The 23841-nt window shown below is 41.3% G+C and overlaps 1 protein-coding gene across 2 annotated transcripts in view; it reads left to right on the plus strand.

Moving 5' to 3' along the window:
- The window catches only part of LOC140895430 (band 4.1-like protein 5), a 59350-nt gene that overhangs the window by 12362 nt on the left and 23147 nt on the right, over positions 1-23841 (plus strand). For both annotated transcript variants that reach the window (XM_073305059.2, XM_073305061.2), the window contains 6 exons: positions 5723-5851; positions 6436-6497; positions 12963-13056; positions 14253-14330; positions 15394-15435; positions 16059-16192. In XM_073305059.2, coding sequence (XP_073161160.1) covers positions 5723-5851; positions 6436-6497; positions 12963-13056; positions 14253-14330; positions 15394-15435; positions 16059-16192 — 539 coding nt within the window. The remainder of the gene's footprint in view (positions 1-5722; positions 5852-6435; positions 6498-12962; positions 13057-14252; positions 14331-15393; positions 15436-16058; positions 16193-23841) is intronic.

Here is a 23841-nt window from a genome sequence, read left to right on the forward strand (position 1 = left end):
GGTTTTCTCTTTCAGTTAAAGTGGATCAGGATCTATTAAAGGTTTGGAGAAGTGCATGTGTAGGTTGACTTGCGTGACTGCTGAGCCCATTCCTACATTTCCTCCTTATTTTGAGAAAAGGCCGTTGCTTCTGCATGCTCATAGCTACTGGGTATTGTGTTCATGTCTCCTTTAAGGGCTGACAACTGGGATGCCTTGTGTACCTTTCTGTTTGGTGACTGCATTACAAAGATTACCAAGTCTCTAAGAAGATTAGTGGGTAGCCTTTGGGTCTTGTTATGCCGAATGTAAACAAAAGCAAATGAACACAATTTATTTCAGACTCTCTTGACTTCTTCATCTCCCTGTTGGCTTTAAATAAAGAGGGAAACAATTGTGAAGATTAAATCGAGAGAGAATAGAATGAAATCCTCTGTTCATAGTGTTAAATTGTGGCTAAGGTAAACTAAACACACTGAGACTCCTATAATGAGCTAATCTAACAAACAGATGCCTGTACTGTACAGCCCTGATTATGCAGATATCACACAGGACACTTGAATAACTTTCGATAATGGAAGTTCTGGATAATCAAAAGAATTTTCAGTTTACTAGATATTGGGCAACATGTTGCGGTTTAGATAACGGCGTTTTGCACAGTTGAGGCCTAGATAATTAAGGATTAATTATACTACGACTACTTAGTTTTGTAGGCAAAGACACCTATCAGTAAGGACCTGCGGATGACATTCTAAAACTGATTATTGTGAAAATGTAGGGTGTAAACTCTATTTGAATTAGTATTTTTCCTCTGGTAGAAAAGGAGAAAGTTGTTTGACTAAAGCTTTTCAAGCTATGCTGACTCTAAGGGTATGCCTACGCTACCCACGTTACAGTGCAACCGTGGCAGCACTCCCCGGGGGGAGAGAGCTCTCCCAGCGATAAAAACAAACAACCCCCTAACTAGCGGAGGTAGCTTTGTCGCCAGGAGCGCGGCTCCCAGTGATAAAGTGCTGTCTATAATGGCACTTTTCAGAGCTAAAACTTTTGTCGCTCAGGGTGGTGTTTTTTCACTCCCCTGAACGAAAAAAGTTTTAGCGCGAAAAGTGGCAGTGTAGAGCCAGCCTAAGCAAGTGGTAATTTGAGAATGATTGTTAAAAATAAAAAGAGCTAGAGATTGTTTGAGGAGGTCAATTTTGAGCTGGACAGAAATTTCAAGGTCATTTAGAGGGTGTCAGTTTGTAGATCAAATGTTTCTCATGAAATGATCCCCAAAACAGTGACCAAAGAACAGTAGTTAAAACCAGTTTGGGAGTTGCCCCCTTTTTAATTTAAAATCTATTACAAAATGCATATGTAGAAATTATGGACCTGATCCTGCAAGCAGTCCCATTGTTATCTAGTCTGCTCATGTGAGACAGGCTTGTGGTACCTGTTCCCATCAGACTAGTTATAAACTGCCACACTATAAAGAGAAATAATTTAAGTAAAATTTTGAAGTTAACTGTATTTTTGATTATTTTATTATCCCAGCTATTTCTCTTTCTGTGTTTTTGCTTGTTAATTTCAGCATGCTATGTCTTTTTCTCTTTGTAATAATATATAAAATATCTCCAGTTTTGTTGTAGCATGCTGGAATGTACAAGGCAAGAGGTTGTAAGAAGCATAACAAATTGCACTGCCAGCAGAATGGGTCATTAGTTCTCTGATTGTGAAAGCAAAGCTGTGTCTTGCACCAGTGAGCAAAATAACTTTTCCAAATGCCAGTGGTTCATCAACTCTGTTAGATGAAAAACTTGAACGTTCTTCTGTAAAGATCAGAGCTTGTATCTCAGAATCATCTCTAGAGAATTCTAGATTTACATCCACTTTTGATTGGTTCTTTGGTAGGGAAATATCTACCAATCTATCCATCCCCTTAGAAAGAACAGAATCTCTTGAATGAGAATTTGCAAATGTGGAATGAATGGCTTTATTCTTCCAAGTTGGCCGCTGGAGTTTTCTAGCTGCTCACTGCCAAACTTTGTTTGAATGGAAGCATGTAACTTTGTCATTCCTAAGCTTTTGACTAGCACATTGGCCAAATCTCAGGAGCCTAACAAAGGAGACAATTCGTTCTTAAATACACTTTCATCAGCTTCTAGAATGAAATGAACAATGAAACCTAGCCCTAGTTCCTGATTAATGTTTTTACTCCTAAGGGTGTTTTTTTGGTTTTCTTAGTCTTGTGCTTTTTAAATTATCATGAAGAAAAGTGGAAAAGTGACTTGACAGTGTGGATGTACCAGGCTCTGGGAGATTTTCAAAGGCACCAAAGACAAGTAAATGCCAAACTCTCATTCAGAGTCAATGGGATTTAGTTTCCTAATTCTCATTTGTGCCTTTGAAGATCTCTCCCTCTGTCATTACATTGCAGTGTTTGTATAGTTTTCAGATGTAATTTGATGTACTATAGATACGCTGTATAGATCAGATACCTACTAATGAACAGTCTAGGCTTATTCCACTAGGCAGGAACAGTGAGAACTGCCATGGACCTGGGATATCTAGAAACCTGCAGAGTTAGATATCTTTGCCAACTACCCAAATTAAATGTCATGTAATTTAGATATTGTGAGTTGGTGTCATGTGCCAAATATTTTATCCCCCCACCATTTCTGATTTCTCTACTCTTCCCTTTCCTGTAACACAAAATAAAACTGGCGCAGGGAGATGTATGTTAATCTGAATAGAAATGTTTTCTTGGCATTAAAAGAAAAAAATAAGTTTTTATTTAAATATTTCCCCTACAATGTTGGGAACCTAAACACAGGCTACTGCATGAGAACCAGAAAGTGAAACTGGTGGTAAAGAAGATTGAAAGTGATTGGGCTAGATTCACTGTCCATACTGAGGAAACTGCAACAAAAATAAACCACAGAATAGTGAAAAGTAAATAATATGTATATATATTTTTAGTTTTAATAATCAAAGTTCCTGGTAGCACTACTGGAACAATGAATTGTAGAAATTCCATACTGTAATACCTATTGAGAGTCTCTAGATTTTTTGTAATTCCAATGTTTTCTGCAGAATGTAAAGCTTTCATTTATAGAACAATCTGGTTGCAGCAATAACCTTCTAAATGTGAACCAGTGCAGAGAAGATGTAGTGAGTCTGCAGACATACTCGGGGCCAGATTTTGAAAAGAGCTCAGCTCTGATTTAAGCATTATGAGTGCTCAACATGAAGCAGATCCTTCTAAAAACAATAGGAGCTGCTGGATGCTGGGCATGTCAGAACATCTGGCCCCATTTGTAGACAATATGCACTTTCGAAAATTTGGCCCTTAATCGTTAGCTCAGAGAGATCAGAAATGTCTCCTGTTCTTTTGAGTGGGATGTTAACTCTGAAACCCGGTGTGGTTGGATTAATTTGTAAGGATATTCCACAGCAATAAGGTTGGAATGACATTTATTAGAGACTTTATTCTGTTGAAATCAAAGCAGTGGAGTAGTCAGTACAATGACCATATGTGTGATTCTTTTACTCGCTTCTCCTGTCAAATATTGACTGTTGTATCCACAAAACACTCTAACTAGGGCTGGAAAATTACATAAAGATGCTGCAAATATCTGAATATTCTAACTTTTTTTCCCTTGGCCCTCCATGTAGCACTCAGCAAGAGTGGACAGTAGGGAAGATGTAGAGAGATGGAAACACTGAGAAGGGAAGGATAGATCTCAAGGATATGGGGAGAATTAATGGGGAGGGTTAATGATTTGGTACAATAAAAATCTTGTTTTTGTTAAACTATTCCATAAAGTTACAAACCATCCACTAAATATTTTTATTAGCATTTCATATATTTAGAGTGAATGTGTCTTCCCTCTTCCCCCCCCCCCAAAAAAAAATTATTGGCAACAATTAAAAACAGCCTATTTTACATTGACAGAGGCCCTTTAAGATTGGACCAACTTTTGCCTTTGGGTATTGCTGACTTAGGCCAATATTTTTAAATCTGTGTGCCTAAAGTTAGACTTATAAATCCATACTTAGACACTTAAATAAGTGGCCTGATTCTCAAAAGAGCTGAACATCCAGCAGCTCTCACTGAAAATCTTCCTCACTTGTCATTCCAGTTAATGGAAAGGATTAAGAGTGAAGGGGGGATGTCAGTCAGCAGTGAAGGGGTTACCCTTCTCTTGTGGGCTTTGGTGAGGAGCATGGATAGTTTAAAAAAAAAAAAACGCTTTCCGCTAAATACTGCCCTTTCTGTGCACACCAACAGCTCCTCTGGCTTCAGTGGGATTTCTCCTGTGTTTAAGGGCTGCAGTATTTTGGCAATACGTTGAGCACTGTAGGGGGAGAAGATTTGCAGAAGAAGAATCAGTCTTGCTTATCAAGTGACTTAAGTGAGGAATGTAGGGCTCTGGAACTTCCCCTGCTGAGTCGCACCCTGAAGAGAAGGGTCAAAAGGTTTAGTTTCCACTCAGCTGATTAGCATCTGTCACTAATAACATAGCAGTTAGCAGAGACTGAAAACTTGATTAATACTTTGCAGTTAAGAAAAATAGTACATATAACCAGAAAACCCAAAACCATTGTAGAATAGATATTGCAGATTTTGACTGATCTCAGTGTGCGTCTGACTAATAATTTACTTCTGAAGTAATTTAGTGGGAAAAGTATTGTGAGAGCATTATATGTCTGGCTGTTTAGTCTAATATACTACTGGGGTCTAAGGAAAAAAAAATCTCTTGAAGCTGCATTTGAGAGCAAATGTTCAGCTGCCTACTTGGAATAAATTAATTTAAGATGGTAGGTACCTCATTGTTTACATTAATAGGATTTAAAACTGTATTAAAAACCCCATCCGGTTGCTAGGTGAGTAATTCCATATGGTTACACTCACCAGAGTGACATGGTGTGGAAAGTTGTGCATTGCTCATGTAAATTCTTAGCTCCTGGTTTTCAAAAGCCTTTATATTCGTACAAAGCATTATGCACACAGGGTTGTAGAAACATATCTGTGCCAAGATGCTATTAGTAAAATGCATCATTTCTCTAATGATAGGATTTAGAATAGTTAGCACATTTAGTCTTGAGAGCGTTTTGTAAGCACCAAGGCCTTGATCCTTCATGTCCTTGTGTACTGTCCAGTATTGTGCACAAGGGCTCTGCTCCACAAGGCAAATGGACACTGCACATAACACAAGTAAGTCTAAGCACCCGGCACAATCATCTGCACTGAGCAGTAGGTAAGTCTAACACCCCCATTATGCACCTACTCCCTTATTCACCTGGGCAAGGTGGAGAAGAGCTGGGTGGGGCTAATAAATGCGACTGATGAGACACGGTAATGAAGAACTTCACTCAGTGCTCCCCTGAAGTCTCACTGCTGTTATTAGTCAGGAGGTGTAACTATGTGGCCTTGCAGCAGTTCGCTCATTATTGCGGGATCAGAGTCCCATGCTGTCCACTTCTTGCATACTGCATCTTGCCTTGCGTTAAATGCAACACTCAGCCCCTGTGCTGTGTAGGATCAGACCCTTGCTAGTTAACCCTTTAACTACTATTATTCAATCAAGTTTAAAAACAAAGTCAGAAATTGTTTCTCCGTTCTTTGAATATTCACCTTTTCTGATATTTTTCCCCCACTGAAGCCTTGCTGCTTAGCATTTTGTGTTGATGTTTATGGACTCAGCCCAGCCCAGGTTTTGTCATGGAGGGGATGCTCCTAATGAACATTTTCCATTTCTAGGATGAGGTGGTGAAGTTGACAGATAAGTGTCTTAATAACGCAATTGAGAGCCCAGTAACAACATCACAGCATCTTCCTGCAGACATAAAGAGCAACATCCTGAAGGCCCAGGCAGAGGCAGTGCCCAAGGTACATACTTTGCTCAGAAGGATTATGCCATTCTCAGGTGTTCCCCTTAGGACTGGCGAGAGGGGACACCATCAACAAGCCCCAAGGCATAACCCTCTGCATTGAGTTTGACTCTCTTGATACTCCGCTGTCCTGGAGAGGCTGCTGTATGGGACTAGTCTTTAGGTATGAAGGCTCTGTCTAACTAGGGGGTCAAACAGTGGCAGAGTAGAACTGCCCTCCGTCCTTCAGAGGGAGATACACTGACTATTTTGCTGGTCTTGGGTCTTAATGGGGTCCCTCTCAGCATATTCCAGCTTTTCCTTTCAACAGAGATAAGGATCTGAACAAGCTTGGTGCTTCTAGTGCTAGTAGATGTATTAAGTAATGATAATTGTTTCTTGGAGGACCTGGCTGGATTGTTTTGCATTAGCACTGAGGTTTTCATGAGAAAAAAATAATTGACTCTGCTTTGTTTGAATAGCAGACACATGGCGCACTCTCCCTTTGAAAAGGGATACTCCAGATTTTCCCATGAATCTCTAACATGACATAAAGATGGAATTAAATTTTGGAAACTTATTTTCATGTTCATTTCCTTTTAGATCACGAGAGAGGATAGCATGTCGGACAACAAGAACTCCAATATTCACGATGCCACTGCCAGGTACTGCATAGGGCTGGGGGAAAGAAGCAGGGTGCTCACGTGATCTGAGCACAGGACTGGGAGTCTGGAGTGCTGGCGGCATACTCCTGATACTGATTCTTACCAGTGCTTTACAGCAAGTCATTTTTAAGTCCACCTGTGAAAAGAGGACAATTTATGTTTCCACATCTGTTAATTTAGCATCCCATGAGGTTTAATTCTTTAATATGTGTAAAGCACTTCAAAGATAAACATCACTATGCACTGTACTTGCCAAGTGTTGTTTGTTATGTATAAGATAATTCAGATACTCAATCTGAGGTTTCCATGTTTTTCTTCCTTAACCCATTAATGTCATTACCTTTTGTTAGGTAATTTAGCATGGTGAAAGTTGCTACGTGCTACACTGAAGTCATATCCTGATACACAGAACAAGCACAGTATGTGCAGTGACCATGCATGCTGTGCCACATTGCCCAACTAGAGTATTTCAACTCTGTTCTAGGGTCCAGAGGGTAATTAAGTCTCCATGGCTTACTTTTTGGCCACACTGCTCAGAGTGCCAGCAAAGGGATCTGTTACAATGGAGTTTATATAAAGCGAACACCTGTGTGCAAGAAACTGGCACCGACAGCTCATTTCACACGCATCATTGCCAGGGTTGGCTGGATTTGAACTAGGTACATAGAGGTTAAAGGGTCAGTAACTTTGTGACAAGTTATCTGAGATAATTATGTGGCAGGCCCCAGAACACTTGCATAGTCAAGTTACTGACAAAAGTTTGGTTTAGCAGGGAAGAAAATGTCTTTCTCCTGAAGATGGATAAAGAACTGGCAATGAGGAGTAGTACCTATTCCTTTTTGCAGGAGCATCCTGATCTCAGGAAAAGCACAGAGCAGCTTGTTGGCAACCAATCCACTATTTCAGAAATCAAGAGAGGTGCTGAAAGAAATCTCTGCCTCAAATGTCTTCCTTCCGTAAGTGCTCTGGGAAGGAATGTTACTGGGGATAAGGAAACAGCTCAGAGATTAGCCTGGGAAAGATGAGAAACAGCTGTTAGCTAGCAGGATGAGCAGTCAAACAACACTTCCTCACCAAGGAGAGGAGGAGGAGAAAAGTGAGACTGGCTTCGTCTGCTGAGTTTTCTTTAACACACACTCACTAGAGTCTTCAGGGTGCATGAAAATAAATGGCAACAGAGTAGAATGATGCAGCAGAGATTATTGATCTTAATATTATCCTTTAGCCTGTGCAATTGCCTGTTAAAATGTTTAAAATCAAATAAATAGCTAAAAGGAATTCGATCAAAGAAGTGCAGTCAAAAACATATCAAAAGAGAAGAGAAATGCAAGTGTGTTTGAGGTTTTTTAGATTGCTGTGAGAACAGGGTATTTTTAATGTAAACATCCCCCCATGAACCTAAACGCAACAGCAGTGCCTGAGAACTGATGGGAAAGAGAGTGAAATTAAGCAAGCTAGGAACGAGCACCAGCCCTGGAGTTAGGAGACCTGGATTCTATTCCTAATCTGTCAGTGACTCACTGAATGGCCTTGAAGGAATCATTCCTCAATGTTCCCATCTGTAAAATGGGGATTACTGTTTCCCCACCATAGTAAAGTACATTGAGATCTATGGATGAAAAGGGCTAAAAATGGTCATTACTAGTTTTATTTGCAAGCCTTTCTCTGGCACTCATCACTGTTGCATGTGAGCCACTCATTCAAATTAATTTATCCTCACAACCCACCTATGAGGCCAAGGAAGTATTATCCCCATTTTATAGATGAGATACTTAGGCTCAGAGAGAGAGAGAGAGAGTGGTCTTACTCGTGATCAGACAGGTTGTCTGCAAATGAGTGAGAACAGAACACAATTCCCAGTCGAATGCCTAAACCACATGACCTTTTTCTTCCAGTGAAGTTAAGTTAAACTTTGACAGTAGTTGGTCCTCCAGTGTCTAGAGAGCATCACCTGTGCTAAGGGTTACTAGTTTAACTATCCTGGCTGAATGGAATGCAAAAAAGTAAGCAATATAAATCATGGAAAAGGTGCATTAGATTTTAGTGACATGCGTAAGTGTTTCTTCCCCAGTTAGATGGATCTACATCCAGCTCTCAAAATAGGGGTGTAACTAAGATCAGCATTTGGCCCCTAGTATATTTATCTTGGCAGTGTCCTTTTTGTAAATGATTCTGTTGATATGCTGAGACACATTAGTACACCAGCTTCATTCTAGTCACATCTCTACAACCTCCATGGAAATCAGTGTGTTGATTTTCAGTAGTTTGTAACGTTATTTTTTGAGCTGCTGACCTTGATGCTAGACTTCCCTTGTGCATAGACTAAATACTCTAATTGCACATGTGTTTGTGGTGGGAAATGTGTATCCATGTGGTTTCCTCATTTGCTTAATCTGTTCCCAGGTAGAAGTGAGGATTTTTTGTGATTTACTGCTTGTAGCGCCTTCATTTCTGAGGGGTTTTTCTAGCCATATCAAACATAAACATGAAGAGTTGATGAGTGTTTTGGCAGCTGGCTGAAGTGGGGTCAGCAGCACCACATATTGTAAAGAGAAAGTCATGTAATCTGAGAGAACAGATAATCATGAGATTTCCATCGGGTACAAGGATGATTTGTCTTCTCTTTGTTCCTATACTTAAATCAATTTGCCTGCATTCTCTTTTTGTACGAATAACTCCTGTTAAGTAGGAACACATTAATTGCTAGACTGGATCAGACCCATGATCCATCTAGCCCAATATCCTGTGTCTGTTAGTTGCCAGCACCAGATTTTTCAGAGAAAGGTGGAAGAACCCCACAGTCGGCAGATATAGGCTAATATCCCCCCATGAAGGTCTCATCCTGATCCCTTAGTTTGAGACTGGCTGAAACTCTGAAGGCATGTGGTTTATATCTGTTCCAAATTTTTTCTTAGCATTAACTGTAACAACTCTGGAAATTCTTGTTATCCACATAAATGTCCAATCCCTCTTTGAACCTTATTAAATTCTTCGCCTCAATGGCATCAAGTTCCACAGTCATTACATGTGGTGCGAAAAAGTATTTCCTTTTATCATTTTGGAATTTGTCATCTTTCAGTTTCATTAACTCTTGTTGTTCTTTTGTGTTCTGAAACAGTGAGAACTGAAGTTTCTGATCTGCCTTCTATACCATTCCCTGTTTTATCACATCCCCTTTTATTTGTCTCCTTTGTAAGGTAAAGAATCTCAATCTTTTCAGTCTCCCTCATAAGAATGTGTATCCGTGTCCTTGATCATTCTTGTGGCCACTTCTGTGAACTCTCTAATTCTGCAATACCTTTTGTGAGATGGGGTGACCAGTACTGCACACTATAATCTAGATAAGGCCATATAATTTGAGATGGAACTGATTTATATAATTGTATTACAATATTTTCCTTATTCTCCATGCTACTAGTTGTGCATCCTGATCTTGTTCGCTTTTTTTCATTGTAGGCTGAGGTCTTCATTAAGTTGTCCAGAGTGATATCCAAGTCTCTTTCCTGAGTTGATACAGTTAATTTAGAACCCTGTAAGGAGTATAAGTAGATAATTTTTTCCCCTTTAATGTGAATTAGTTCGCATTTATCAACATTGGGCTTCATTTACCATCAGTGTTGCCCATTCAGCTAGTTTAGATTTTGAAGTTTCTGACAGTCTTCTCTAGACTTGACACAGTTATCTAGGTTAACCATCTGCAGATTTTTCTACCTCAGAGCCTACCCCATTTCCAGATCTGCAGAACCTCAGAGTTCAGTTGTTCATAACTCTGCACAAAACGTCATGGTTCTTTCAAAAGTTTACAACTGAACATTGACTTAATACAGCTTTGAAACTTTACTGTGTTGATGAAAAATACTGCTTTTAACCATCTTAATTTAAATGAAACAAACACAGAAATAGTTTCCTTACCTTGTCAAATCCTTTTTTAAACATTCCCTTTATTTTTTTAGTACTTTATTTTTAACACAGTAATGTACTGTATTTGCTTTTTCCCCCCCCTTTGTCTCTGCTGCTGTCTGATTGCCTACTTCAAGTTCCAAATGAGCTGCGTGGTTGGCCAGTCAGTTCATAACTCTGGGGTTCTACTGTAAATAATAAATATATTAAGCAACACTGGAGAATATAGAGGGCTTATAAACATACAGAAATTGCACAGGTTAAATGAAAGATGTGATGTTAAACTGAGGCTACTTTGTGTATGGGCACTTTTACCTTGGTTACCTATGTGCAGAGTGAACCAGTATACGCTCTGGCTAAACCAATGTAAGAGTGTCCACACACACAGCTGAACCAGTTTTACTAAATGGGTTTAACGTTATGCCTTTAGTTAAAGTTTTACAATTTCTGCATATAGACTTGGCCTGAGTGTGGGCATACACACATTACAGAGCAGAAGGGGGAATCTTCTGGATCTGTCTGAGATTGCCATGCTCTCTCTGAGAAATCTGAAATACCTGGCATTCTCCAGTTTTGCCCCTAAAGATGCAGAGAACACAGGTGAGGAGGAGGCAGCCATAAAACTCCAATTCTTCTTCAAGTAGTGCCCCGTGGGTGCTCCGCTGTAGGTGTGCTTGTGTCCCTGCACAGCTGATGGGAAAATTTTGGTAGCAGTGTCCGTTCGGCCTGCACATGTGTTGTTCCCCCCTTGTGCCCTGCCACAAGGCTAACCAGCGTTGCATGGGCGAACCCTCCTCCGTTCCTTCTCAACCGCCCCTGGCTAGAGGCAGCACTCTAGGTGTCTGTTAATAGATTGTTAACTTCTATAGTCTTGCTAATCGTTTCCCTACTTCACGTACTACTTAGAGTTTCCTTTACGTCTGGTCCTTCCTTTGGTCTTTTATTTTTTTTTAAATCTTAATATTTTGTTTTTGTTTGACCCCCTCCTATCTGGGGACCCCCTGGACGGGGTATGCCCGGTTCATCACGCTTCAAGAAGTGTCTCAGCTGCAAAGAATCTATCCCAGTGACTGATGGACATTCTTAGTATGTCCACTGTCTGGGAGAAAACCACATTCCCCAGCAGTGTGGTTTACTCCAGCAATTGAAACCCAGATCCAGATAAGATAAAGAGCTGAGACTTAAGCTTCTTCTAACGGAACCGGCCCTCCAGCCATCCTCAGATCCATGCCAAGACTTCACACAGTGAGAATCCTCATCGCAACCCTCTACGTCTAAGGGAGAACCTTGGCCTTCTATTTGGACAGGACAAAAGTTTTTAGAAAGTTTCCTAGGCTCTTCCTCTCCATTACAGATAGGTCTAAGGGCACAGCAATTTCAGCTCAAAGACTCTCCAAATGGGTCTCAAACTGTATCAAACTCTGTTACCGGATTTGCAGTTTAGCGCCTCCATCCGTAATCCGCATGCACTCTGCAACATAGATTTCCTCGCCTGTCGCATTCATCAGAAATCTGAAAAGCAGCTACCTGGGCATCTGCACATACCTTTGCAGAACACTATGCTGCCCTGGGGGACTCCGCTGGAGACGCCAGAGTGGGCACCCCAGTACTCTCATCCATAACAGACTCGACTCTGAGGCTCCGGTCGCTCGTAGGGGATGCTGCTCAGGAGTCTCCTACAGTGGCACACCCATCGGTACATACTTGAAGAAGAAGAGGAAGTTACTCCCCATGTGCAGTACCAATGGTTCTTCGAGGTGTGTCTCCCTGTGGGTGCTCCACAACCCACCCTCTTTTCCTCTACTTTGGAGCTCTCATCATAAACTCTGCGGTAGACAAGGAACCGAGGAGGGTTTACCTCCATTAACACTGGTTCGCGTTGTGGAAGAGCACAAGGTGGGGACAGGATACAGCTACCAAAATTCTCCAATCAGCAGCACAGGAATGCAAGTACACCTTCAGTGGAGCACCCATGGGGAGGGGACACCTTGAAGAACTCTCATTACTGCATAACGTGAGTAACTACTTCTTTTCTGTACACAAGTTTGAGACGAGCGCTGTTAAAAACAAAAACAAAACAAAAACACAAAACCCCTCTGGGGTGAAGATGTTGACATTGTTCACTGCCTGGGATGTCTGCAGCACAGTTGTTTTATGGAGTCTATGCTACATAGCACTAGCCTGCGGTAGCAGGTTCTGAGATGGCTACGGGTCACTTGGCAATCACATCAGCATCTTTCTTCTTCATAAGCTTAGAATAGAATCACAGAATATCAGAGTTGGAAGGGACCTCAGGAGGTCATCTAGTCGAACCCCCTGCTCAAAGCAGGACCAATCCCCAATTTTTGCCCCCAGATCCCTAAATGGCCCCCTCAAGGATTGAACTCAGAACCCTGGGTTTAGCAAGCCAATGCTCAAACCACTGAGCTATCCCTCCTCCCCCTTGAATCTCCTCCTTGCCCTATATTGATTTGTTGTTGTGTTTCTAGGCTCAGCTGTCATGAAAGAAGCACTGGTTATTTCACACGGCCTCTGCAGTGTGATGAGAATGTTTTCTTCTTTCAGTAATGCATTAGAAGAGGATAATGCCATCTCTGGCCCTGAAGAATCACTGATTCCAGCTATTCTGGCTCCAGCAGAAGAGACTGCAGTTTTAAAGGTACACACCACCTCTTTGTCCATGTGCAAGTCTCTTCAGTTCACACTGAGACACTGCCACTGTCTGTTTAATACAACAGGAATGGCTCTGTGCACATAATAAACTTTACAGCAGCATACTTGCTATAGCCACACATTTACCAAATCGTGATTTCTGCTGTAATAACAAATATCATATGACTCCATTTTAAACCCCACTCTGGGTTATGTCCCTTTGTGTTGTCTGTCCTACACTCTGCTTTCCCCAATACTCCAGGATGGCAACCTGGAGCTCAACATTTTCTAAACTGGCATGTGGATGAATCTGCTTTATCCCGCAGTTTTGGTGTCTCAGGGAACAGATTCTAAGAATGAAATTCTGCCACTTAACTGCACAGGTGTAGCTCCCACTGAAGTCAATAGCAAGGGCAGGGTTTGATCCTGAAGTTTTTATTGTGTTGCTTAGATTTTGATTCTGATTCAAAGATAGTGTGTTCTCTATGGGGGCACCAGTGAGCATAAATAGTAGATGTTTTATGTGCATGTGACATGGTCAGCATCTCTGTGTCCATCTCCAGACAATTAAATGACAGTAACATGGGACTCCTGGGATATTTCACTAGGTTAAGGGGCACTGTTCCCTGTAAGCTGTGTGCGTTCACACAGATCCTAAACCCTGCGCACACGGCGAAACACCGCATGTACAAAAATTTGCACAGAAGCACAACAATTTGCAGAGAAGAAATTTTCTGTGAACACGGCTTGTCAAAAATTAGAGGGAACATTGCTAAGGGGTTCCATGTATGATTCTGGATCCCCAAAAGAGAAGACTTCTTAGCTGCTGCACCTGTAACTGATTGTATGCTGCTGATTCCAGTGCACAGCTATATCCACTTTTCCCAAGTTTAGATCTTCAGTCCAAAGACTCCACTTAAACAATTGTGTCATCCACACGCACAAGTGCAGTGGATGATATTTACACCTACACATCAGTGTAGGTGTAAAATCTACTAGCACAAAGCCTAGGCTGGGGAGAGGAGAACAGAAGGGCTTGTTAGTAAAGATCTGATGATAATCATTTTTGTTTAAAAGATGAACAAAAACCAGGCCTGGCAATGGAACAGTAAATTGAAGAGGGCGCTCAGAAATCAAGAAACCACTAAAATACTCTATCTGGTGACGAATGGGGATTTAATTAATAACTGATTTATTTTACAGAGCCATCCAGATGACCTTGATGTTTTGTTAACATCACTGACAGAGAATCTAATTGACTTTACAGAAACCATTCCTCGGGTAACTATGTTTTAAATCCAGTTGCTTAAAGGGAGCCTCCTTCATACATACAGATTTGATTTAACTATTGACTATTTATAAAGGAAAATGTATAGACATCTGTCATTTGGCATCTGTCCATTGGATTTGAGTCTGATATGTATTAGTAGCATGGTTGCTGGTCTGATAATTCATGTGTGCCTTAGGTTATCACTCTGATCTGTTGGGGCACTATCTGGGTGCTCTCCTCATTATGGCTCTGAACCAGAAGTGAGGTCACCTGAATTGGTTACAAGTATCATAGTTTAGTTTGTAGCATTTTCTGCCTCCCCAAGAATACTGCACTGCTTATCAGTGCATTCTGGAAAAATCTGGACAGCTGTCCCAAGCACTCAGCAGGGATAGAGTGGACTTGGAAGGCATGCAGCCAAAGCAGCAGCCATGTCAGTGTGCTCTGGAGTGTCTTTACTGCACAGAGAGCTGGAGAGGAGGAGGACCTGCCAAACCAGTTGCAGAAAAGGGTCCGATCCACACTGCAAAAAACTGGTTACTGGAAGGCAGCTATGTGCTGAAACCTAGTCAGCTGACCACTGTACTAACCAATTATTAGCCATGTGGTGTGCAGACACAAATCATGTTTAAAGAAAAGGAGTACTTGTGGCACCTTAGAGACTAACCAATTTATTTGAGCATGAGCTTTCATGAGCTACAGCTCACTTCATCGGATTGCATTCATCACTTGCATCCGATGAAGTGAGCTGTAGCTCACAAAAGCTCATGCTCAAATAAATTGGTTAGTCTCTAAGGTGCCACAAGTCCTCCTTTTCTTTTGAGGAATACAGACTAACACGGCTGTTACTCTGAAATCATGTTTAGAGTCAGTCACTGTTACAAGCAGCTTGATTCAAAGCCATAGTGTTGGACGGGCCCTTAGCAATGGTGCAGGCTGACAAGATATAAATAATGTGACAGTGCGGCAAGAAACAAATTAATTTTTGAGTCAAATTGTTTTGAGGAAATAATGTTTCTAAAGCATTTTGCATTTCACTGAAACTTTTCCAGCATGTTTATTTTCCTTTGGCAGGTATCTTCGCCGCCCACAATTACACCCAGGTGGATCGTGCCAGTGAGTTATTCAATCATTCTTTTTATTTATTTATAATTCAGAGTGGAGATTTAATGGGATGTTCTCAAAAATAGTTTAGTGTTAAATTTTATACAGGTAGCTATTTTTATGGGATTTTTTTAAATCTAAAAATCCATTGGCACAGATTTTTATTTTTTTTAAAAATCATTCCTCTTTCCTGTTCGAAAGCCATATACAACAGTATTGTGCTGTTGGGATCCAGGCAATGAAACTGACAAGAAACAAAACAAAACTGACTTGCGCAGTTTCACTGTCCAGTCTGAGTGAAGTGAATCAAACAAACGTAGGGTGACAACATCAATATACATTTGAAACTCCTTCTGTGTTACTGGCCATGACTAATCATTGTCAGATATGGGATTATTTCTATTTAAGAAGATAAATTTCATTTTCACAGTCTTCTATTTGAGTTATTTTCTATAAAGTTTCTTTAATGATTTCCGTTTGGTTGACACCCCTTCCCCCCACCCCCCCAAACTCTAGGAACATGTTAGTTTCCTCTGATGTGACTTCCAACCAGTTAGGCACTACTGACAAATGTACTTGTCCCCTCACAGCAGTGCTTTTGACCCCAGTTTCCTGTTTCATTCTCCCTAATTCAGAGTGGGCTGGTTTCCAATGGGCCTTTGGGGAATGATGTTGTTTTAGCTCTAAAGGCAGTGAAAGGCAGCACTGAAGCATTGTCACTCCCAGCTGGATCTCCATCATCACAGCAGTCAGCTGAAATTCTTGCAAGGTAAGGGCTCTTTCCCTGCTATCTGAGGCTGCATTGCGTGGAGGTTGGGGAGAATGGTGTCCTGTTCCAATTCCAGCCTGAGTGGTTATGTTCTGTCCATTCCTGCAGTTGGGTATAGTATGTTTTGCTTCCTCTCCTAATCTTCTGTGTACTGTGGGGGTACAGTGGCTTCTTTTCAACTTGCAGTGTTTAAGTAATTGCTGTGTATAGTTTGTATATCAGTAGATAGAGCAAGTGACGAAAAGCACTGTATAAAAAACAAACCTTTTTATAAGAAAATATGTTAACAGATAAAGAAAAGGAAGCACAATGAATAATAGAAATGCGGCTGTAGACTTCAGAGGTAAATCTGTCCCCACAAAGTCTGCCAAAAACAAAGCAATTTAGTCAGCTGTGAATGAAAAAGAAAAGGAAAAGAACTTCCACACCCCACTGGAGCAATATAAAACAACATATCCAGCATGTTTAAAAACCTCAAAGACATCAAGAACAGGCACATCATCATTTACAGGTGCAACCTTTGAAACTGATCCCACATTGGAAAAGAGAGATGAAATATCAAATAAGCGTAAGAACAGCCATACTGGGTCAGATCAAAGATCCATCTAGCTCAGTATCCTGTGTTCTGACAGTGGCCAGTGCCAGGTGCCCCAGAGGGAATGAACAGAACAAGTAATCATCAAGTGATCTATCCCCTGTTGCCCATTCCCAGCTTCTGGCAAACAGAGGCTAGGGACACCATCCCTGCCCATCCTGGCTAATAGCCATTGATGGACCTGTCCTCCACGAATGCATCTAGTTCTTTTTTGAACCCTGTTATAGTCTTGGCCTTCACACCATCCTCTGGGCAAGGAGTTCCACAGGTTGAGTGTGCATTCTGTGAAAAAATACTTCCTTTTGTTTGTTTTAAACCTGCTGCCTATTAATTTCATTTGGTGCCCCTACTTCTTGTGTTATGAGGAGGAGTAAATAACACTTCCTTATTTACTTTCTCCACACCAGTCATGATTTTATAGATCTCAATCATACCCCCCTTAGGCATCTCTTTTCCAAGCTGAAAAGTTCCAGTCTTATTAATCTCTCCTCATAAGGCAGCCGTTCCATACCCCTAATCATTTTTGTTGCTCTTTGCTGAACCTTTTCCAATTCCAATATATCTTTTCTGAGATGGAGCAACCACATCTGCACCAGTATTCAAGATGTGGGCATACCATGGATTTAAATAGAGGCAATATGATATTTTCTGTCTTATTATCTATCCCTTTCTTAATGATTCCCATTCTGTTCGCTTTTTTCACGGCTGCTGCACATTGAGTGGATGTTTTCAGAGAACTGTCCACCATGACTCCAAGGTCTCTTTCTTGCGTGGTGACAGCTAATTTAGGCCCCATCATTTTATGTGTATAGTTGGGATTATGTTTTCCAATGTGCATTACTTTTCATTTATCAACATTGAATTTCACCTCCCATTTTGTTGCTCAGTCACCCCAGTTTTGAGAGATCCTTCTGTAGCCCTTCGCAGTCTGCCTAGGACTTAACTGTCTTGAGTAGTTTTGTATCATCTGCAAATTTTGCCACCTCACTGTTTACCCCTTTTTCCAGATCATTTATGAATATGTTAAATAGGACTGGGCCCAGTACAGACCCCTGGGAGACACCACTATTTACCTCTCTCCATTCTGAAAACTGACCATTTATTTCTACCCTGTCTTTTAACCAGTTATCAATCCATGAGGGAACCTTCCCTTTTATCCCATGATTGCTTACTTTGCTTAAGAGCCTTGGTGAGGGACCTTGTCAAAGGCTTTCTGAAAATCAAAATACACTATGTCCACTGGATCCCCCTTGTCAACATGCTTGTTGACCCCCTCAAAGAATTCTAGTAGATTGGTGAGGCATGATTTTCCTTTACAAAAGCCACGTTGACTATTCCCCAACAAATTATGTTCTATGTGTCTGACAGTTTTGTTTTACTATCGTTTCAACCAATTTGCCTGCTTCTGGAGTCAGGCTTACCGGCACGTAATTGCCAGGGTCACCTCTGGAGCTCTTTTTAAAAATTGGCATCACATTATCTATCCTCCAGTCATTTAGTACAGAAGCTGATTTAAATGATAGGTAACAGACTACAATTAGTAGTCCTGCGATTTCATATTTGAGTTCCTTCAGAACTCTTGGGTGAATACCATCTGGTCCTGGTGACTTATTGCTGTTTAATTTATCAATTTGTTACAAAACCTCCTTTAATGACACCTCAGTCTGGGCAGTTCCTCAGATTTGTCACCTAAAAAGAATGGCTCAGGTTTCGGAATCTCCCTCACATCCTCAGCCATGAAGACCGATGCAAAGAATTCATTTAGTTTCTCCGCAATGGCCTTATCGTCCTTGAGTGCTCCTTTAGCATCTCAATCCTCCAGTGGCCCCACTGGTTGTTCAGCAAGCTTCCTGCTTCTGATGTACTTAAATTTTTTTTGCTATTACTTTTTGAGTCTTTGGCTAGCTGTTCCTCAAATTCTTTTTTGGCCTTCCTAATTATATTTTTACATTTCATTTGCCAGAGTTTATGCTCCTTTCTATTTTCCTCACTAGATTTTAACTTCCACTTTTTAAAGGATGCCTTTTTGACTCTCATTGTTTCTTTTACTTTGTTGTTTAGCCATTGTGGCTTTTTTTTTGTTCTCTTACTATGTTTTTTAATTTGGGATATACATTCAAGTTGCAGATTTCAGAGTAACAGCCGTTAGTGTGTATTCGCAAAAAGAAAAGGAGTACTTGTGGCACCTTATTGGTTAGTCTCTAAGGTGCCACAAGTACTCCTTTTCTTTTTACATTCAAGTTGAGCCTCTATTATGGTGTCTTTAAAAAGTTTCCATGCAGTTTGCAGTGATTTCACTTTTGGCACTGTACCTTTTAATTTCTGTTTAACTAACCTCCTCATTTTTGTGTAGTCCCCCTTTCTGAAATTAAATGCTACAGTGTTGGGCCGCTGTGATGTTTTCCCCGCCACAGGGATGTTAAATTTAATCATATTATGGTCACTATTATTAAGCGGTCCAGCTATATTCACGTCTTGGACCTGATCCTGTGCTCCACTTAGGAGTAAATCAGGAATTGCCTCTTCTCTTGTGGGTTCCAGGACTAGCTGCTCCAAGAAGAAGTCATTTAAGATGTCAAGAAACTTTATCTCTGCATCCCATCCTGAGGCGACGTGTACCCCGTCAATATGGGGATAGTTGAATCCCCCATTATTATTGAGTTTTTTATTTTAATAGTCTCTCTAATCTCCCTGAGCATTTCACAGTCATTATCACCATCCTGGTCATATCTCTACTGCTATATTTTTATTATTCGAGCATTGAATTACTGTTCATAGAGATTCTATGGTATAGTTTGGTTCATTTAAGATTTAAAAGCATGTTGGAAATTAGAATAAATATAGGGCTCATAATTAGATATTTGGTCAGAACTGTTTCCAGAAATTCTTCAACTGAGTTTATACAATCTCCAGCCCTTTCCTTCATTTTTTTTTCTCCAGTTCACTTTGCAAGCCAATCAAATCTGCTGAACATCATCGCAGTTGTAAAAGACCCCGCTTTTGATCTTTAAAAAAAGAATTCCTATTTTGCCATTCTGCTCCTGATAATATCTGCCCCCCCACCCTTGAAACTATTTTGTAATGAAGTGAACGTTTTCCTCTGATCATAGGTAACACCGAAAATCAGGAAATGTATTTATTTCTTTAAGCCAAAGAATACTCCTTTGATTCCAAATTAACAACATAACATGTTTTTTTTCCCCTCCATGGAGGAAAAGGACCAAATTAATGCACAAAAAAGTTTGCCTAGAGCACTGATCAGAGATCCCTTCCACATGAAAGAATCTAACAGATACAGTGTTGGACATGTCCATGCCCAGGTTAAAGGAAGAACTAAACTGGGCCCCAATTCTGCCAGCTGTTCTGGGAGGATTTACCCCTGCACCCATACACAGACGGGTGCAGTCTCTGTGTTATGTCCGTTTGTTCTGAGATTTACAAACATCTCTTCCTTGCGATTCAGGTGCACATGAACCTGTGTCTGATATCCTAGGAGTGATGTAGATTAATCGGTTTCAGAATGCAAAAAGATTTCTTCTTTAAATGATTTTGAATCTACATCTCTTTGATCTCCAAATTAACAGTTTGTGGCATTTAAGAATCAAACTTTACCTCTAAGCACTTTGAGATCTAGAGATGTAAAACTCAATACAAGGGCTAAGTATTGTGTATTATTATTGAAATATGCTAATTGCTTGAGGGGGTCTTTGAGGTTTTAACAGCACTCAGAGGAACATCCAAATCAGAAGCATTTGCATTCACTGTCAGAATGCTATTACACATTCATTGGCTCAGGGATAAGGGTGGGAGAGGGGTTGACGCAGAGAAATAACCACATCTGTACCTGAGTTATGGATTCATGATAAGAGTGAAAAGTGTCCAAGCGAATTTGGAGTTACTTTATTCTTCTGACACCTTTAGGTGATGTAATAGCTATAGTTATTATTGCCCAAAATATAAAAATCAGGCAACCACTAACAGACCCAAAAGAGGAACTGTACATAAAATGTCTGTCAAGTACAGATGGCAGTTATTACAGGGAGCAGCACTGTTACAGGTACTCAGCAGAAACTCCTTGCCTCTATCAGGCCATTCATTTAAAAAGAGGGTTCTAGTCACACTCCCCAAATGGAAACATCATTGTAGGCAAAAATCCCGGAGAGAAAGAAAACCTCATAATCGGCCTCAACAGGTGGGTCAGATTTCAGTTTCTGAGGTCAAGGATTTCAGTATCGCTATGCAAACAAGGCCACCAAACCTCCAACACCAAAACCAATGAGCATTCAGTGTTCATGTTTCTCTCCTTGACATGGTTAACTCCTCTGATGTCAGGGAGGGGGCTACTAGCTGGAAGGCAGACAACAGGAGCCATTGGTAGCCATTCCCCCCGCATGGATCCCATGCCAGTTGGGTACTTGGAGTAACAGGGCTTTCTGTGACTCTCCGCATGGGAGTCCCCACTCTGAGTTTCAGCTCAGTGGGTTTTTCTTCTGTTTTGTACTGCGCTACCAGTAAAGATGCTGCAACCAGGTCTCAGCTGGCAGTGCTGTTGCTGACGCACAAGGCAAAATCCACTCCAGCTTGTCCTTCTGCAGCTGGTCCCTTTTAGAGAAAATAGGAAGCTCTGTTCCTTCTCCCAGTTACAACACAAAGGGAACGCAACCACTGAAAACAGCCAACACAAATCTGGATCTTAGACGTTTGCTGCATTACCACGGAAGCTGCTAACGTTCATTGTTCACTTCTCCTTGAAAGAGAACAATGTGCAACATTGCCTGCTCTCAGAAATAAATACAGCTCATTCATGTACATGCTCTTAATGGGCAGGTATCTACACCCCAAACATAGGCCCTTATTGAAGTTTGTTGGAATCTCAGAGGAGACGCTTTGGAGACTGAACTGCCCTTCATCCCTAGGGATCCCTCCAGATCCCCGGTGAAATGCACTGCTGAGGTAGTGTGGAGAAAGCTTGTACTGCTGCTACTTCACCAGCACAGGTGCAGTACAACTGTTAGCCTGTCTCCTTTCACATGCACTTGACTCTCTGTAGATGAAAAAATAGTGTGGGTTAAATTAGCATTAAAATCCTGCGCCCTTCCCTGCAGTCAGATTTGGAGCAGATTTAAACCATGCTAATGTGTGTTGGTCTTGGAAGTCCAGGTGTGCCCAGACATCTTAGTGCTAATTGTTCTTCTGAACCTTCCTCTTGAGCAGCCAAGAATGTAGGCTAGCGACAGACGGCAGACTGTAACCTTTTCTCCTCAGCAGCTGTGAGCTCTTACCGCCCAGTCAGTACCAGCTTTCCATAGAGTTGTTGGGCCACAGCTAAACTCATGGTATTTGCCCCAGTAGTAGCATCCTGCACTCCTCCCAGCAGATTGTTCTGTGGAAGAGTGTATTTACAGGGTCTTTGCTTTGCTTTCCTCTTTTTAGCCCCGTCGCGGAGGATCCTGCAATAAGGCCGAAATGTTTACTCACCACTGAACTCTGAGAGGAGGTGCTTCCAATCTGCTGAAAACTCAAATCTTCTAGCATCTTCAGGGAGCCCTTTGGAAGGACCTACCTGGGATTAAGCTCTTGCTGGATGTGGCCACAAACAACCAGCTGCTTTGCTGAGAATCTGGAGGGAAACTTTCACCTTTATTGCAGTTCAGCTAGAACTATAGTATAAACTAGGACATAAAGCTCCAAGGATGCATGAGCTTCTCTCTCAGGAGAGATGAAACACGCACTGGAACTAGTTCTGGGCATGAATAACGAAATCTAGGAATGTTCCATCCGCATTCGACTTAGTCCCTTTACCTTTTACTGCTTCATAAATGGAAAGTGTTCACTCTGATATCAGTCCACTAGCTTTGTGAAAAGTTGTGGCCCAGAGCTTCATAACTTGACTCTTGGAGAAATTAGAAGAACTTCTAGGGCCACCTGCTGGTTATGAATATAAACGTTGACTAATAGTGATCATGGTAATTTTATACAGTCAAGGCCATTCTTTTCTGTGTGAATGTCCCTTCTCTGTTTTCCTTTGTACCAACATGGACAAGCCTTCTTGGCCTTAACCCTCTTTGTAGTCTTTGTACCTTCTCTTTACAGCACCTGGAAAGAACTGAAAATCCAGCCCATGGGTGCCCATTTACCTCAGTAACTGGATTTAAGCTGCTCTTCGTAGCCAGAGAAAGGAAAAATTCTTCTGCCAAACAGCTTAGCATTCCAAGAGAAAGGTAGGGAGGTCCCTTATTTTTCCCCAGACATCTTAATTTCCTAGAAGACTTAACAAACATGTTTAGATGTATTTTAAGCAATAGATATGCATCCTAGTTGGGTGCTGAAGCAAGACCTAAGGATGAAGGGCATGAACACAGGGACTCTCCAAAGGCTGGTCTCTGTTATATATTTTAGGGCTAGGAGGGAGTTTTCACTGTTGATCTTGGATCTGTGGGTGTTTCCAGCTGCTGTTATTTAGGAACACTCAACTAGCTGGTTAGTGGCACAAGCGTACAAACAGAACAGTTAATATCCTGCCTGTATTCAGTTCCAAACTTCAATATCGGGTGTGGGTGGGAGTGAGAGTGGAAAGAGGTCAGCTGGGGACAGAAAGAGGATCAAGGGTCAAATGTCTCCTAATGGCAGTTCACCCATTTGTGCAAGAGTGGTGACCAGACTACACACTGCAAAGTGCTGACCTTCCTGTACTAATGGTGAAAGTGTTTGCTACCACATACTAAGGAGGATTAGGATATGGACAGTAAGTTAGCTTGAAGAGCCCATTAGGGCTGCAGGCAATAGGGTCCCCAGGAGAAACCACGCAGATGAGCATTTAGATACTATGGTGAGGAGTGCTATAGAAAACTTTTAACAGAAGGTCAAAGGAAGGAGAAAAATGGGAGCCCAATTGGACAATAATTTGATGTCCTTTATCGTGACCCTGTCCGAACAGGAATGCATGGTTGAAATAGCAAGGAGGGTAGTTTCTGTTTCTGACTGGGGCCAGAGGCGAGTCTCTGCATAGTGCTGTATTTTATAAATATTTACATGCAGATAGCTCATGTTGGTG

This window comes from Lepidochelys kempii, chromosome 11 (genome assembly GCF_965140285.1).
Source record: "Lepidochelys kempii isolate rLepKem1 chromosome 11, rLepKem1.hap1, whole genome shotgun sequence".
Taxonomy (NCBI): domain Eukaryota; kingdom Metazoa; phylum Chordata; order Testudines; family Cheloniidae; genus Lepidochelys; species Lepidochelys kempii.